The 17,596-nt window shown below is 46.1% G+C and overlaps 1 protein-coding gene across 1 annotated transcript in view; it reads right to left on the bottom strand.

The window, feature by feature from the left end:
- Positions 1–14,988: 14,988 nt before the first annotated feature.
- SYT12 (synaptotagmin 12) overlaps positions 14,989–17,596 on the bottom strand; it is a 44,104-nt gene continuing 41,496 nt past the window's right edge. The window contains exon 8 of the mRNA XM_070957364.1: positions 14,989–15,162. Coding sequence (XP_070813465.1) covers positions 14,989–15,162 — 174 coding nt within the window. The remainder of the gene's footprint in view (positions 15,163–17,596) is intronic.

Here is a 17,596-nt window from a genome sequence, read left to right as displayed (position 1 = left end):
AGACACTAAGCACATGCTCAACTTAGAAACTTGTCATCAGAAATCCAGTCTTAAACTAACAAATTCTTCCACATAAAATTTTATTCCCTGTTTTATCTTTAGTGTGTTTATTCAGCACTTCATTGAGGAGCAAAAAGCCTCTTTATAATCATTGCTGTTGTTAGACAACTGGGAATCAAATATGTGACTACAAGCTCATATACTAAAAGTTTATTGAGATCATCCAGTAGATTCTGAACTACCCTAAGTAAGCAATGAAGAAAAAGGAGCTTGTGGGTTAAACTGCATATATCCAGAGTTGTTACTAATAAACATAAAGAGATTTATGGGGACTATTAGTGGGTAGGACCAGAGCAGCTTGGTGGCCTAGAGGTGAAGCTGCTCGTCTGCCACTTGGCAGATATTTCTCTATCAGGGCCCAGAGAGAAACTATCTGCTGGGAACTCTGTGTAGCTATATCATCACACAGAAGTTATAGGATGTACACAATACTCGGGTCTCCCCACAACTGCAACCCTGAAAAGTAGATTGAGCTTAGAACAGGGGTCTCCAACCTTGGCAGCTTAAAGACATGTGGACTTCAACTCCCAGAGTCCTTCAGCCAGCAAAGCTGGCTGAAGAACTCTGGGAATTGAAGTCCACATGTCTTAAAGCTGCCAAGGTTGGAGACCCTTGGCTTAGAGAACATGAATGGCCAAGCTCCCACGGCTGGAGAGGGATTAGAACTGGGGCCTCCCCAGTGCCATTCAGCATCTTAACCACTGCATGTCCCTAGTTCTCTCTTGTCAAGCGGTTCCCTGCATAGGACTCTTTTTTTGTGATGTTTTATGTTTGCTTTCTTGTTTGGGTTGCCATCATGTAATTATTGCATACCATAGTTACTTTCCTAATTGTTTGGATTAATTCTCTGGATTTTGTTCTTTTGTTGTTTTTGTGAGTCGCCCGCTCAGTTGAAGTCAGCCAGCATCCAAGTGAAATGAATATATGAACAAGCATTGTTGGATATGCCAAATAGATGCAGGTAATCCTCGATTTACGACCACAATTGAACCCAAAATTTCTGTGGCTAAGTGAGACATTTGTTAAGTGAATTTTGCCCCATGTTATGACCTTTCTTGCCACAGTTGTTAAGTGAATCACTGCAGTTGTTATTTAGTAACACGGTTGTTAAGTGAATTTGGCTTCCCCATTGACTTTGCTTATTGGAAAGGGGATCACTGGGACACTGCAACCGTCATAAATATGAACCAATTGCCAAGCATCTGAATTTTGATCCCATGATCATAGGGATGCTGCAATGGTCGTAAGTGTGAAAAACAGTCATAAGTCATTTTTTCACTGCCGTTGTAACTTTGAACCGTCACTAAATGAACTTGTTGTAAGTCGAGGGCTACCTGTATACATAGCTTATGTTTAAAATATTTGCAATATTTCCTTTTTCTTTTTCTCAGCATCATGGTCTCCCCTACAGGCCTTTATATTTGACGATGATGATGTTCGTCCATCGTGTTCAAAGAGGACCTTGATATCTAATGGGTTCTGTGTCCGTAGGTGGCTGGTAAGGCCTATACAGGAACGGAATGTTCTGCCACATGTTGGGCATACATGTGTGGGAAACATTGTTGCAGCATTTGCAGCTCTGGCTTTGCGGAGTGCTCGCTTTTCTTGTGCTGTGGTTGTTCTTTTGTCTTCAAATGTGGATTAACGTGCGCCATGTCGATCGATCTTGTGCCAGGGTTTCCCAGGAAATGGTGTCCATATCCAGGGACCTGAAGGAGGCTTTCAATGTGTCTTTGTATCGCTTCTTTTGTCCCCTGTGCAATCGCTTTCCTTGAGACAATTCACCATAGAAGAACTGTTTAGGGATGTGATGGTTTGGCATCCTTGCAACATGGCCTGCCCATTCTGTCTGGGCTTTCATCAGCAGGATGTGAAGTGATAGCAGGCTTACTCTGGAGAGGACTTCTGTGTCTGGCACCTTGTCCTGCCACCAGATCCTCAGAAGTCTGCGGAGGCAGGTGGTCTGGAAGTGGTTCAGTTGCCTAGCGTGCCTCCTATATACAGTCCAAGTCTCACTGGCATACATCAGGGTGGTTAGCACTACTGCTCAGTAGATTTTGAGCTTTGTAGCAAGACTTATTTCACTGTGGTCCCACATGTTGGTCAGTAGTCTGCCATATGCAGAGCTTGCCTTGGTGATTCTGCAGTTGACCTAAATGTCAATTGTCACTGCGCAGGAGAGGGTGCTGCCAAGGTTCGTAAATTGGTCCACCGCTTGCAGCTTTTGTCCCTTCACTGTGATGGTGGGCTCTTGGTATTGGGCTTTCGGAGCTGCCTTTATATTTAGAAGGCTGTAGAACAGGGGTGAAATCCAGCAGGTTCTGACAGGTTCTGGAGAACCGGTAGTGGAAATTTTGAGCAGTTTGGAGAATCGGTAGCAGAAATTTTGAGCAGTTCAGAAGACCGGTAGCGGAAATTTTCAGCAGTTTGGAGAAGCGGTAGAGGAAATTCTGAGCAGTTCGGAAAACCGGTAGTGGAAATTTTGAGCAGTTCGGAAAACCAGTAGTGGAAATTTTTAGTAGTTTGGAGAACCGGCAAATACCACCTCTGGCTAGTCCCAGAGTGGGGTGGGAATGGAGATTTTGCAATATCCTTCCCCTGCCATGCCCACCAAGCCACACCCACCAAGCCACACCATGCCCACCAAGCCCGCCCACAGAACCAGTAGTAAAAATAAAATGGATTTCACCACTGCTGTAGAACCCCCCCTGCCCCCAAAAGAAGGGGAGGGAAAACAATGGTCAACCATGGGAAGGAATCTGTTCAGAAATCCAGGGGCAGTTCCACCAACTGGGTGGTTCTGGGTCTGCAGACATAGTGTATATAAAATCTTACCTATTATGTGATATGGGATTTGGAAATCTTCATTTCAGCTGTTCACATGCTGCCCCCTTCCCTTGGCATCACAACTCATCTCATCCCTCCTTCCCCATGTAATATCTTACGAGAGTGGCAATCTCTTTTATAGAGTTTTTCTCTTCTTTTTTTTTGCCAGCCCTCTAGATATTACAATTCAAATTTGCCCTTCTCAATATTTCTGCCTCCCTTCAGATTTATGCCAATACTGCCGCAGATGCAATCAATAGATTACAAGCAGAATCGACTCCAGTATTGCGAATTGTCATCAATCGTATAGTTCTGGACCTCCTCTTAGCTAGCCAAAGAGTTGTTTATGTTCTCATTAATTCTAGTTGTTGCACTTTTATTGATCAACAGGGTAAGGTTCTTGCTTGTTCGGGTAATCTCAAGCCAGTCTGCCAATTTTCATGCTATTGCACAAACTGATGCTTTCCTTACCATCTTTCTTCCATATCTGGCACTCCTTCACCAATTGGCTACCCGATTTGGAGTGGTTAAAATTGCTGATTATTATGATCATATTTTTTGGACTGATTGGACTCATGGTGTGGTGCTATATATGCAGTGTTTTCCTTAATGCCCCTCTGTGCTTAAAGAATTGCTTCCAAAAAGGGATGACGCCCAACTCATGATTCTAATCTTCTACACTTTATTATTTATGCTTGGAACACCCACAAAAGGGACACATCACTACCTTCACTACGATTTGGTACAGAGTGTTAAAGGAAATGATGGAGTAACTTAAAGCCATTTGGGAAAGTATACCCTTCTGTTAGGCAGACAGTTAAAACTGCAAGTAGTTGCCTTGCCATGGGGTCACAGAAGTTCAACACTGGCATAGTCAAAATCATGCCCAGAGGCAGAGAGCTTAGATAATGAAAATATAATTGCCTAGTAATTTTATGCAGGGAGTTGTTTATTTATATTGACCAATAATAATTAAAGCTGTATAACTTCCTTGCTTGAAACTGTCTAAATATGCTGTAAAATTGCAAACTTGAGCAACTTGATTTGTGGCATCTACCCCAAGTGTCTCTTTTTGATTGGAATAAAAGAAGGGATTCCAGTTTCCACTACTTGTGTGTGTGTTTCATTGGCTATTCACATCAAGTGAACAAAGCCAGTGTTGGCTCTGTCAACAAAGAGAATGGAAATCCTGCTTTTATTTTAGAAGACCACCCAAAGTGATGGGTTAACTTAATCCATTTATTTTTCCCCCTCCAAAGCTGACTACTACTTTTCCTTTACTAAATTTAAAGTCCTATTCTGGATGCAGACTTTGTATCATAGACCTACATCATCTACTATGCTATTTTACTATTGTTATATGAATGAGTCCAAAACTCATTCCAAGAAATCTACCGATTATGTCATCAAGTTTTTTTTTATTTCTGCTTTTGTACTACTGGAGAGAGGAGTACTAAATTGGATAAACTGTAGTGCTATGGGGAGATAATCCTTTAACATTTGGTAGTGGGCTTCTTCCTGAGACGAGCACCATTTAAGGAAGGTCTCTCTGCCAACTGACTGATTATATGTCATCAATTCAGTGTTGATCATTAGAAACCACATAAATTGTCTCCACGAAAATTTTCTTCACCAAGATTACCTCAGTTGGCTAATTTCATTGTAGAGCATTTGGAAGGAAGATGAGGTAGGAAAGCCTGCTTGCACCAGCCCATCTGGGCATAAGAAAAGCTACTAATCTTATATTGTTTCACTGTGAGAACATCCCATACAACATCTGTACATTGATTTATTACAGGTTCAGAAGCATGTGTAACTTACTACCTCCACCCTCCACAGCACATCAGTGCTTCAGAATACAGGCCTTAGCAACATATCAGTAAAAGTTCCCTCATGTCAAATATGCTGCCAATAAACAATCCTAGTATCAGAGATGGAAGAGGTTATTTAGTCCATCAAATCAGACTTCCTATTAAATGCAGGAATCCAAATGGAAACATCCCAGTCTGATTATTAACAAGAACACAAACAGAGGGGTAGGATTTTGCTGATAGACCGGACGTTGCTTACCTGAACGTCCCTTCTCGACGCGCAGCTGGAGAATCCAAAGCTTCGGGTAGTTCAGTAGTTGGGTAGCCTACACTGAGTGTGCTCCTTTAAGAGATTTCTCTTCAGACACGCCCACTTGCTCAACAGAGTCCCAGTTTTGTTCACGAAGTAAGGAGCAGTAGAGCGTAAAGAAGAAGGTTCAGCAGCCAAGCTGGGTGGGTTGGATTCTCCAGCTGCGCGTCGAGAAGGGACGTTCAGGTAAGCAACGTCCGTTCTCCAACGCGCAGCTTGGAGAATCCAAAGCTTCGGGATTTACCCAAGCAAGTTTATACAGGGAGGGTGACTGGCTGCTGCGCATCGTCTGAAGAGTTGCATACAGCTTGGAGCACCCGACGGCCAAAGGATGCCTCCGCCGAGGCAAAGGAGTCCACCTTGTAGTGCCTGATGAAGGGATTCAAGGATGACCAGGTGGCCGCTCTGCAGATGTCAGAGATGGAGGCATTAGTGGCCCAGGCAGCCGTTGTGGCGGCACTCCTGGTAGAATGTGGAAGAATCCTCTGCGGAATTGGTCTATTCCGAGCTGAATAAGCCTTGGAGATGCAGGACTTAATCCACCTCCCAATGGTTGTGGAGGATACCTTCCGGCCCATGGAGGAGGGCAGAAAGGAAACAAAGAGCGATTCTGATTTCCGGAAATGCTGTGTTCGTTTAATATATCTGCGCAGGGCCCGTCGGACATCTAAGAGGTGCCAGTCTGCTTCCCGAGGATGTCGAGGATCGGGGCAGAAGTCCGGAAGGATCAATTCCTGGGCTCGATGGAATGTGGAATTTACTTTAGGCAGGAATGAGGGGTCTAGTCTTAGTACCACGCGATTTGCATGGAAGACACAAAGGTCGCTTCTCACAGACAGTGCAGCTAGTTCGGATACACGGCGAGCCGAAGTAATCGCGACCAGAAACGCCACCTTAAGAGTCAGAAAGCGGAGGCTGATGGAGGCGAGAGGCTCAAATGGAGGGTGCATGAGGGCCTGAAGGACCAGAGTCAAATCCCAGGTCGGGTATCGATGTATAACAGGAGGGCGCAGGTTGGATGCCCCTCGCAGAAAGTCGCGAATCGTAGGGTCTTGGGAGAGAGGAAGCTTTGCAGAAGTCGAAAGGACCGTACTAAGTGCAGCAACTTGGCGACGAAGAGTGTTAGGCGCAAGGTGCTTGTCCATGCCCCGCTGAAGGAATCCCAGCACATCGGGGACAGAAGCAGACGTTGGATCCAGGTGGGATTTAGCACACCAGGAGCAGAAGGAGTTCCAGGTTGCGTTATAAATGCGGCATGTTGATGGCCGTCTTGACGCCTGAATCGTGGGAATCGCTTCGCTAGGCACGTTGGCTCTCCTTAGCAAGATCCGTTCAAGCGCCAGGCGGTCAACTGCAACCATTGCGGGTCTGGGTGCAGAATGACCCCCTGGCTGAGGATGATCCTGTCCCCTGGAATCCTCCACGGCCGTGCCACCGACAGGTCCATTAGATCCGCGAACCAGGACCTCCGAGGCCAGTGGGGTGCGACCAGAACGACGTCTGCCCTGTCTGCTATTATCCTGCGGATCAGACGAGGAAGGAGTGGTAGAGGGGGAAAGGCATAGAGGAGACCCCTGGGCCAGGGAGAGGCGAGGGCGTCGACTCCCTCCGCCTGAGGGCACTGGTACCGGGTGAAGAACCTGGGGAGGTGAGTGTTGTCGCGGCTGGCAAATAGATCGACCAGAGGCATGCCAAATCTGCGGACGATCTCGGCGAACAGATCTGGGTGAAGGCGCCACTCGGCGTGGTCCAAGTGTTGTCTGCTGAGCCAGTCCGCTGTGATGTTCGTGTTCCCGGCGATGTGCTCCGCCACAAGGGACAGGACGTGCGTCTCCGCCCAGATCAGAAGCAGGGTCGTTTCCTCCATCAGTGGACCCGAGCGAGTCCCCCCCTGGCGGTTCACGTGCGCCTTTGCTGTTACATTGTCCGTGCGTATCAGGACATGGTGCCCCGACACAATCTGCTGGAATCGTTGGAGAGAGAGGCGGATTGCACGGAGCTCCAACCAGTTGATCCCGTTGCGACTCTCCTCTGTTGACCACGTTCCCTGGGCAACGTGAGATAGAAGATGACCTCCCCATCCCGACAGGCTGGCGTCCGTTGTCACTACCAGGCGCTGCAGGTTTTGGAAGTGGCAGCCCTGCTGAATACTCTGGGAGGACCACCAGAGGAGAGACCTTGAGACCTCCGGTGGGAGGGATACCCGTGTGGAAGAGTTGCTTTTCCTGGCCCTCTGGAAGGGGAGGAGGAACCACTGGAGCTGGCGGGAGTGAAACCTCGACCAAGGGACGATGGACAGGCAGGATATCATTTTGCCGAGTAGGCGGGACAGGAGCAGCAAGGTCACCCTCCGAGAGGAAAGGACCTGAAAGGCTAATGACTGGAGACTGGAACACCTGTCCGGTGACAGGAACACCTGGCCCTTTACTGAGTCTATTACTGTCCCGAGGTGAAGAATACGAGTAGTGGGCTGCAACTGGCTCTTCGGGATGTTGAGGGAGAAGCCATGATGACGAAGGCAGCGACACACCACTTCTAGGTCTCGAGAGGCCCGGACCGGGGAAGGGGAGAGAACTAGGATATCGTCCAAGTAGCAGTGGAGCCGTACCGGATGTTGACGTAGATGGGCCGCCACTGCTGCCAGGAGCTTCGTAAAGGTTCTGGGGGCGGAGGAGAGGCCGAAGGGCATTGCTCTGTATTGGTAATGCCTGTTGTTGTAGGCAAAGCGGAGGTAACGACGATGGGACGGTCTTATGGGCACGTGGAGGTACGCCTCTTTTAAATCGATAGACGTCATCCAGTCCGTTGGTCGAATGGAAGCCAGAATCGAACGGAGGGACTCCATTTTGAATTGATGGTATATTATAAATTCGTTCAGCCTCTTGAGGTCTAAGATGCCCCTGTGACCCCCCGACGCTTTGGGAACCAGGAAGAAAATTGAATAGAAGCCGGTCCCGCGATGATGGTGGGGAACCGGTTCGATGGCTTGAATTTGAAGCAGGTGATGGATTTCTGCCTCCATTAGCTGGCGCTTGTCCAGGTTGGAAGAAATAGGACATTGGACAAAGTGAGAGGGGGGTCTGGAACGAAAATCCAGAGTAAGGCCCAGACGAATTGTCTGGAGCACCCAGGCGTCCGTCGTCGAGATCTCCCACTGGGGAAGAAAGTGAATCAGACGGCCGCCAATGGGGAGATGGTTGTAGTCACTTTCCTCTTCTAAAGGTACGGGATCCCGTACCTCGAAAGGGCCGTTTGGGTGCTGAGGCCTTTCGACCACGGTCTCTGAAGGAGGGTCTATCAAAGGAACGGTCGAATCCTTGAGAATAAGGCCTTGAGGAGAAGGAGCCCGAAGGACCGGCGTCGTTCCGAAAGGGCTGCCTGGTGGAGTAGGAAGACGGTTTACGATCTGCCCTTCTATAAGAGGATGGCATTACTTTCCGTTTATCCTTGTCCTCGACAAGGATAGGGTCTAAGGCTTCTCCAAAGAGACGGGAACCTTTGTACGGAGTTGAAGCGAGGCGCCATCTAGACTTGGCATCAGCTCTCCAATTCTTAAGCCATAATAAACGGCGAGATGTGACGGACGACACTAGGGCGCGCGAGGCGAATTTCGCGGCATTGAGCGAGGCGTCCGCAGTATATTCAGTAGCTGCCACCAGTTTGTTGACATCCTGGCGGAGGCGTGAATCCGCAGGGGGAAGGCGCTCATGGAGTTGGCGGAGCCAGATTAAGCAGGCGCGGCTGAAGAAGGAAGCCGATGTTGCTGCCTTAACCGCCCAGGCGGCCGCATTGTGGGTACGTCGAAAGGTAAACTCGGCCTTTCGATCCTCAGAGCGCAAACCGTCAGCTACGTCGTTGGAAATTACGGAGGAAGCTGTCAAATTGGCCACAGGCGCGTCTACGGTTGGCAACTGAAGAAGGTCCTGGAGACTAGGCGCCGAACAATACAGTTTCTTGTCCAGCCCCGATGGGGCGGGTAAGGAAGAAGGCGTCGACCAGGATCGTTGGACCACCTCAGAAAAGAGCTGTGGGCATGGAATAAAGTCCGTTGCCGGTTTAGGTGTCGTAAACAAGGCCTCGTGTTGTTGAGAGGGACCAGGCTGATCAACCTGAGGGGCTGGATCTGCCATATTCGTGGCCAACTTGGCCTTGTGCAGGAGAGACTTGAATAAAGAGGGTCTAAAAAGTCCAGAGAAGGCCGGCTTGTCGGGTGGCATATCGGCATCATCGGATAGGTCCATATCTGAGGGGTCGGCCTCTCCCTCCTCTGGGGACGACTCCGCACCTCGCTCATAGACTGAATGAGGACCTGACTCCAGGATCGTAGGCTGGTACTGGATAGGGACCGGTTGCGAGTCCCGGGCCAGAGGCGGAGGAGGAGGAAATCGCGGCTGAGTCCAAGCCCCATATGGTGCTGCATGATGAGAAGTTGCTGCCAGGGTCCGGGTAACGGTGTCAGAGATGACTTGCTGAATGTCATACTGAAAGGGCGGGGGGGCCGACTCCGCGGCCCGCAACCCCGCAGCCGTGGGAGTAAAGGTTGCCTCCGGCTGAGGCTGCCGAGAAAGTGGGGCATTGCACGAGAGGTCCACTGGTTCCATGCAGTGAGTCGGAATCGCCTCAGGGAAAGCTTCCATGGCCGGTGGCAAATACAACGACTGTAGAGGTCGCTGAGTAGCTTGATGGATGGGCTGGACAGTATCTTCAGCCACAGGTGAGAGTGGGGTTGGTAAGTGCGTGAATGCAGCCTGGGTTGACTGGCTGCGCGCCTTTTCAAACTGACGCTCCAGAGCTTTGTGTCTCCTGGAGGCGTCCTTGTCCGCAGCTGACGAATGCTTGGCCTTTTTTGGATCCGGAGCCCTAGACGAAGACGACTGTGAAGAGCGTTTTCGGGATTTTGTACGTTGCTTGGTCCGTTCGCGAGGGCGCTCGGGGGAGCTGACGTTGTCCTCTAATTCTGAAGAGAGAACCCGGTCCGCCATGTTAGGACCTGTTGTTCTCCCCCTTGTTATTATTATTATTATTATAATATTGTTGTGGTTATGTAGAATTATTGACTTTAGCCCTTCTTTCTTTCTTTCTTTTTTTTTTTTTTTTTTTTTTTTTTAAACAGGAAGCAGCTGAAGAATTGACAGTGGCGAAAAAACAGAGCTAAAAGGAGCTAGCAGGTAAGTCCAGTAGAGGAGGGGGGTGTTGGTGGAGGAGTAATGAAAACTAGCCGATTGCTCCACAGAGACAAGCTAGTTAGGGAGACTAATGCCAGAAGAAGGGAAGTTTGGCCTCCAGGAATCAACTGCGCATGCGTGCGGCAGTTGCTAGGCAGAATTCACCAGCCGTTGAAAATCCCTTTCCCTCAGGGCAAAGGGAATGGCGCCAGGCAGGGCTGCAGTAATAAGGAGAAGGGCTGCTCCTTTAATTGATGTTGAGGGGCAGATGAATTTGACCAGGCAAGGGTCCGATGAATATGGGAGGCTTTCTGTGGGGGGGGGAAAGCCAGGAGCGCGAGCTGCCGCTGAGCGCAGCTCCCAGCGCTGAGGCGGCTAAAATGGCGCGTAGTTTTAAAAACCAGTCCAGCGCCGCCGCCTAAAGCCCCGAGGAGTCTGAATCCAGGCAGGAGTTCAGCCGAAGGCACAGGAGCGCTTCCCCGGCTGAGCAGAAAAGCAGAAGAGCGCTCCGGCAATCAAGGGGCGCTCGAGGGGCGCTCCGGCGCTCGAGGGTAGCTCCGACGATCCAAGCGACTGTGGGGGAGGCTGAGGCTCGATCTCTGCGAGAGCGCGGCGTGCGATCACTCAGAAGTGATCCCGACGCTAAAACAGTCACAAGTCAATAATTGAAGAAAGAGAGAGAGACGCCGCTGAGCGCAGGGCGTCAATCTCCAGCCGCCAAATTTAAATTGCAGTCCAGACAGCGAGGGAGGTATTGCCGGTAAGCCGGGGAACCTACCCACTCGCCCGCGGCTCTTAATGAGGGCTGAAATTTGGCCGGCCTCAGTAAGGTAGAAAGTTACTGACAGCCTGCCAGAAGCGGCAGGCAGACTCACCCCCGGCAGAAAATAGCAACGAGAAGAGAACTGATGTGGAAAAAAGCAAAAAAATTAATCTTAAAGAATCCAAAGCTTCAGGAATATGTTTAGTAGCAATCAGAGAAATTTTCAGACAGTGTCACAGGCTCAACTGAGTGAACTAAACTGGGACTCTGTTGAGCAAGTGGGCGTGTCTGAAGAGAAATCTCTTAAAGGAGCACACTCAGTGTAGGCTACCCAACTACTGAACTACCCGAAGCTTTGGATTCTCCAAGCTGCGCGTTGGAGAACTGCTTGTTCTCTAGCACCAAAAATGAATGAATGGATCACAAAACAGAACACAGTCTCCCTTTTCAGGTCTTGATATTCGGAATGACAGTTCTACTTCTGGCAATTCATCCCAAAATGGTAAGATTTGTATCCCAGACATCATTTAAAGCATCTGTTCCTAGTTTTAACAGGTTCTATTCCCTATCTAGCTTTATTTCAGATTTTTTTTTCCTGCTACATGAAATCTGTTTCCTAAGAAGATTCATTGTAATCCTTGAAAAGATATTTAAACTGTCAGCAGCTTCTTTCCTCTGTGCTAAAATAGTCTGTTCCCTAGATGCTATTCACAGGAGATGCTTAAATTACCTTTATTGAATGCCATGTTTTTCTTTAGAGGCATAGCTTCTGCTTTGGTAAAAGGCAAGTCTGGGTGGCAAGAGAGAGCAACTTTTCTAGAATTTACACCTCGTGCAGATCCTTACCATTATTTAGTAGCATGGGAAGAGATTTATTTTCTGGAAAAGAAGTCAGATGCCATTTATGTGTGCTAGAAAAACACATGGCATATCCATCCAAAAGCAAGCTATTTGTCACATGCAAGAATTAAAGGTTTGCCCTTAGGGAAATCTTGCTTTTAAAATGTTGATCAGTAAGTATTAAGAGCTGAAGGGAGCTTAAAAATATTTTTTACTGCTTCTTTGGAACATGGGGTTTGATCAGTGGTGGGATTCAGCCAGTTTGGGAGAACCAGTAGTTAAATTGCTGGCTGGCTCTTCCCCTCCCCTCCTGCCCCTTCCAGGAGTCCCCACACCCCATTTTGGCTCCCAGGCAAGTGCAGGGAGCCCTCCTAGGCCCAAAACGGGGCACGGGGGTGTGGTATGCCCCCCCCACAGCCTGTTTTCACACTCAGGAGGCTTCAGGGAGGCCTCCTAGGCCCAAAACAGGGCAGGGGGGGGGGGCGTGTCCCCTTGTGGCCCGTTTTTGCTCCCAGGGGGGTGCAGGACACTGAGTGCTGCCTGCCACACCTCCTGGCCACACTCACCATGGCCATGCCCACCCAGCTGGTCATTAGGGCAGAGAACCGGTTGTTAAATTATTTGAATCCCACCACTGGGTTTAATTTACATAAATAGGTAATGGGTTCTGCCAGACCACCTGTTTGTTGTATTTTTTCAAACCATTCCCAATGCCTCTCCAATCCCTCCTGGGATTCCCCCATTTTGTCCTCACCATTCCTGAATTCGGAACATATTTAGCAAGGCTTTGCTCTGGAGTTCACAGGGAGATCCTTAGCAAAAACCAGGCAGTTAAAGCAGTACAGGCTCTGCCTCACAACATGCCAGTTGTGAAGTTATCCCGCTTTGGCCTGAGCTTCCAGTAGTCCACGAATTAAAAAAGACCTGTTCCATCACAAGGAGACAAAGTTTGAATTCATCTGGGAGCTAGTCTAGGAAGCTCCATGTGGTATCCCACCAAATCCAGATTCAAAGCTGGCTATTTCTTGAGATGGGCTAAATTAAATAGAGGTAATAGGACAGGCTGATTGACAGTCCAAGACTGCCAAACTCAATTTTATTGAAGCCCATATCAAGATTGTATTTGATCACAGGGGGCTGGGTGGATGTGGCCAGGATGGGCCCTCCTGAGCTCTGTTTTTGCTGGCAGAGGCACCGTGGGCCGTTCCTTTGCTGTTTCCAGGGCGGTCCCGCAGGCCAGATCTAAGCACCCTGCAGGCCAGTTCCTTGAGCTTGACACCTTCTAGTCAAGGTGAATTGCCACAAAGATAGGATGACTTCAGGAAAACTTGTTTCCCTAATACAAGGGAAGAAGGGAAAAATAGTTTTCCATGTGTGTCAAGGAAACAGAGTCTCGGGGATTTTGCAATGTGTTACCACCTGCATGCTCTTGATATCCCATGATGGATGGAGGTGCAAACGTGATAGAGATTGATATAGATATGGGAATATTACTTTCTGTCTTGCCACTGTTGAGATTTTAAATCAATTGCAAATTCGAAAGCCAGCCAACTAATCAGACATTCACAAAATTACTACACAAGGATCAAAAAAGATGAAAGATTGCCTAGAAACTATATCACAACAGTGCTTAGTGGTTTGCGAGGTTAAGATTTTTTTTTTTATCTTGTTGGTGTTCCTACATTCTTTTTACAAATTTTACAATTAATAACAAAAGAGATTTTTAAAGTTACTTTTATTTACTTATTTATCAAATTTATGTAGCCACCCATCTCACCAAAAGTTACTGGGTGCAAATACATCATCCACAATGTTTTCAGTAACCATGAAATATTTTGCCATAGAATTTCCCTTTGTTTTGCTCAATTTCATTTTTATTTTCAAACTGCCATTTCCTATTTCTCAAAATACAAATATTTAGTGTCCTATGACTGATGTGGCCTTGAATTACAAATCACCCAGTCAAATTTCCAATATTAAGGATGGTTCTGTCATGCATGATACATCTGTATCCACTTCACTTTCTCTCTTCTTCTGCCCTGCATCTCAACTGCTTTTTGAGGTCAAGCGCACGTAAAATGAATAAATAAAGCATTCACACTTTATAGACAGGCTAGTCTCCAATTGCTCATAAATGGTGAAAAGGGAAAGGAAAAGTCTATTGGTTATTCAATTCTATATCATATGTATAAAATAAGGCCCAGTGAATTTACATCTCAGTAGATAAGCACAATATTGCAACCTCTGTGACGATAATGTTCCTATTGGACATTGGAACTAAACAGGACCATGCCAGAGCCCAGGTAGGTATTGAATGAGCAGAGGTCATCTCTGTGATGGTGCTGTGCTCTATGGGATTACATTTTTACCATAATTCAAAGAGAGGAGAAAGAGTCATGAATCTTCAAAGCAAATTTGTTGAGTTTTTACAGCAAGCAGTAGTCCACATATTTATTAATGATGCACACCTTTGTAAAAGTTCACTCTGTCAAACATTTACTCAAATATGAGCCTTTTAGTTTTCTTCTCCAAAACAGGCAAACAGGACAACAGTACTTGAATCTCAGCCATGATAAGACACATGGGACAATGGTTGCCAAAAAATGTGACTTAAGCAACTTTAGTTGGAAGTAATTTTGCCCAAATTTATCTGAAATAATCAAGACTTGATTCCCAACAAATGTGAGAAGGAATGAAGTATAAAATTGTGATCCATATACATTTATATCAAGGCAGGACCCATTCACTCCCAAGAATCTTCCAAGTCAACATGTCCGAAACATAGGTGAAGTCAAATGCATAAAATACCATAAGCTTTCCTTTCAAGTCTTCTTCAATAGAGAAAAACAATGTAGAAATGCAAGACTTAGTGTGAAAGAACTTCAAGAAAAATTGGCTCTCCAAGTTGATGATGTTAGAATGACGGAATCAAAAGACTACCTTATTTGTCCACCAGCTACCGGGCATCCCTCTGTATTTATATATCTTCTTCTCTTATTGTTTTAGCTATGATTCTTTTCCAAGGCTTGGGTAGTCTTGGCAACCCATCATCACATAATCATCTGTCACTGCTATTATTATTTGTGAGGAATATTTAGATTTTTAAAAAACTCTTATGGTCTCACAAATTCATTGTTCCAACAGCATCGGTCTCCTGAAGTTATTTATTTAAGCACCGTGTTGGATTATTTTCGTTGAGGTGCAGGTACGCCCTTAGCTTTGTCGAAGTGGGTGCCACATGGATATAGGTTTTCTCAAGGTAGCCAACATTTGATTCCAGTGAGTGATGCCCATGCCTCCTGCAGCCGGACCTATGACAACATGGCCAATATTTTCAGCTCTCCCATCTTCACAGCATTGTGCGACCGTCACCCGAAGAGACAGTTCCTGTAAAGGCATAAATTAGGATTAGAGTCTTTGATGGCACACAGCTACCATTGGAATGGTGCTACCTTCAATTAACAAACTACACCCAGTTATGCAGATTAGTTTAAATAAAAGTAATGCAGTTGGAAGGTTGAAAGTTGGGGAACTTGCCCAGAGTCACAAAGCTTGCACATCTTACCCTTTTCAACACTTCTGCAATGCTGCCCAGTGTCCTCATTCCTGTGCTCCATCATCCCTTTGAGGCTTTGATGGGATTTCATTCTAGTGCTCCATTATCCCATTAGTACAAAAATTGGCAGCCAACAGACACCTCACTTTTGTGCTTTTTGAGAGGGAAACAGACTAAAAATCCCCAGTTGGCCACTGTGCTGGTGTGTGTGTGTGTGTGTGTGTGTGTGTGTGTGTGTGGCAAGGGCATCCCTCAGAGCAACAGGAGAGGGTAGAGATGGACAATGCAAAATATCACTGTGTTCTGATAGCAGATGGCAGGGAGAAGTTCCAGGAACTCGGTGCTGAAATTTCCCATCAATGGGACATGAACTGGCCCACAGCTCTAAAGGAAATGCTGCATATTCAGTGTTTCCTTTGGCACACTCCATCACTTCAGCTTCTCAAGAGCCATGAAAGCCTCACAACATCAGGGGAAAATGTGTTTCTGTGTACACTAGTATAAGTTTCCATTTTATCCTAAGCCATTCACTGCAATCTGCAGTGGAAAAGGAACCATGAGTCTATGATCTTGTAACCTATAGAGCTCCATCAGGACCAGCCATGCTGAGCATCTTCTCAGAAGTCACTGCTGTGGTAATCAGACTAACTGGTTTAGTTTAATTAAAATATCTAGTTTAATTTTTTTTTTTTTTGCTTTGTATGCTGAATCTGATCACCCCATTCCAAAACCAACTTCAGTATTTATCTCTCCAGAAAATTGGTCATCTGTGATTTAAATAAGCCCCTCAATGTACAGTCCCGATTTCTGTCATTTGGAGGAAGTTTAAGACATATCAGGAACAAGAAGGACAGAAAGGAAAGAAAATAAAGGAAAGGAAAGGGGAGGGGAGGGGAGGAGAGGAGAGGAGAGGCTGATGTGGAAAAAGGCATTTAAAACTGAAAGTATGCAGGATTTCAACAACTGCATGAGAGAAGTAAAAGACATTTGTCTGAACAAGTCAAATTTTAGAAGCTTCATCTTGGATGAATTTCTTAGACCACTCCTAAATGTGTCTTCAAATGTAAATCCTATTATTTGGGAAAAGTTTTGCTGCTCTGATGTAGACTGAAGTGTATGAACTCAACCTTTCAATAGCAATTAGTAGCTGCATCTTTATTCTAAGTTGGTCTTTGCTCTGTTTGCAAATGAAACAGTAATAGGTTTTCAGGCAACCTGCAGATTTATGTATAATAATTTTTTATCATTGTTCCCATTCTGTTCATTTTTGTGAACGCTTGTTCCAGAAACTTTATCCTATCTCTTCTGATCATCTCATCTTCAAGAAAAAGAGGGATAACAAGAAAAGTAAGCCTTTTCTTGGTTATTGTAATATCCCATCCTTTTACTTGTCTCCATGCTGCTGAATAAAGCTTCCTCATACAGGGATTTCTCATTTGAAGACTATTCTTTTAGATAGGATTCATTAGATTCCAGCACAAAAGGTTTTGAATGACTGAAAAACAAATGGAGTTATATATTCAGCCTACCAATAGGCTGAATATACACTGAATATACCTCAAAAAAATAAAGGGAACACAAGCAGAAGACATCCGAGATCTGAATGAATGAAATAGCCTTATTAAATACTTTGTTCGTTACATACAGTAGTTTTGTGTTCCCTTTAGTTGTTTGAGCAGTGTATAAACTACTGTATGTAAAGAACAAAGTATTTAATAAGGCTATTTCATTCATTCAGATCTCGGATGACTTCTGCTTGTGTTCCCTTTATTTTTTTGAGCAGTATATAACATGCTGATTGGTTTACATCTCCCATGTAGTTTTTCCCCCGCAGAATTTAATCTGAAAGCCTCTGCTTTTATGCCAAATCCTTCTAGACAGAATCTATTTTCCATCAAGAAAAACTTGGGAAATCACCAGGACTAAGACTGCAGAATTGAATGCTATAAGCCTATTCTGTTTCAGTTTGTTCACTTTTGCTAATAATTCTACTCTTATCCCTCAAACTCTGAAGCACATACAGAGGGAGTCACTATTTCAAGTTCTATGGCCAATGGCAATCGTTCTGTTTAAGCAGTCTGTGGCTGATGTAAGTCTAGCAGGATATGCTTACATGTAAAATAGTTATATCGACATGCCAAAAGTTGACTTATGATCATACACCATTCACCTGACTCAGCATAAACTGAAATGAGAAAATGCACAGCTGCCTAGCTGAGCACATTAGAGCGTGTACAAGGTCCCAGATTCAATCCTTGGCATCTC

The sequence above is a fragment of the Pituophis catenifer genome, unplaced genomic scaffold, assembly GCF_029215685.1.
Source record: "Pituophis catenifer annectens isolate HBS135680 unplaced genomic scaffold, rPitCat1.0.hap2 SCAF_1, whole genome shotgun sequence".
In the NCBI taxonomy this organism is placed as follows: Eukaryota; Metazoa; Chordata; class Lepidosauria; order Squamata; family Colubridae; genus Pituophis; species Pituophis catenifer.
Note: the sequence above shows the minus strand (reverse complement) of the source record. Positions and strands in the feature narration are given on the sequence as shown.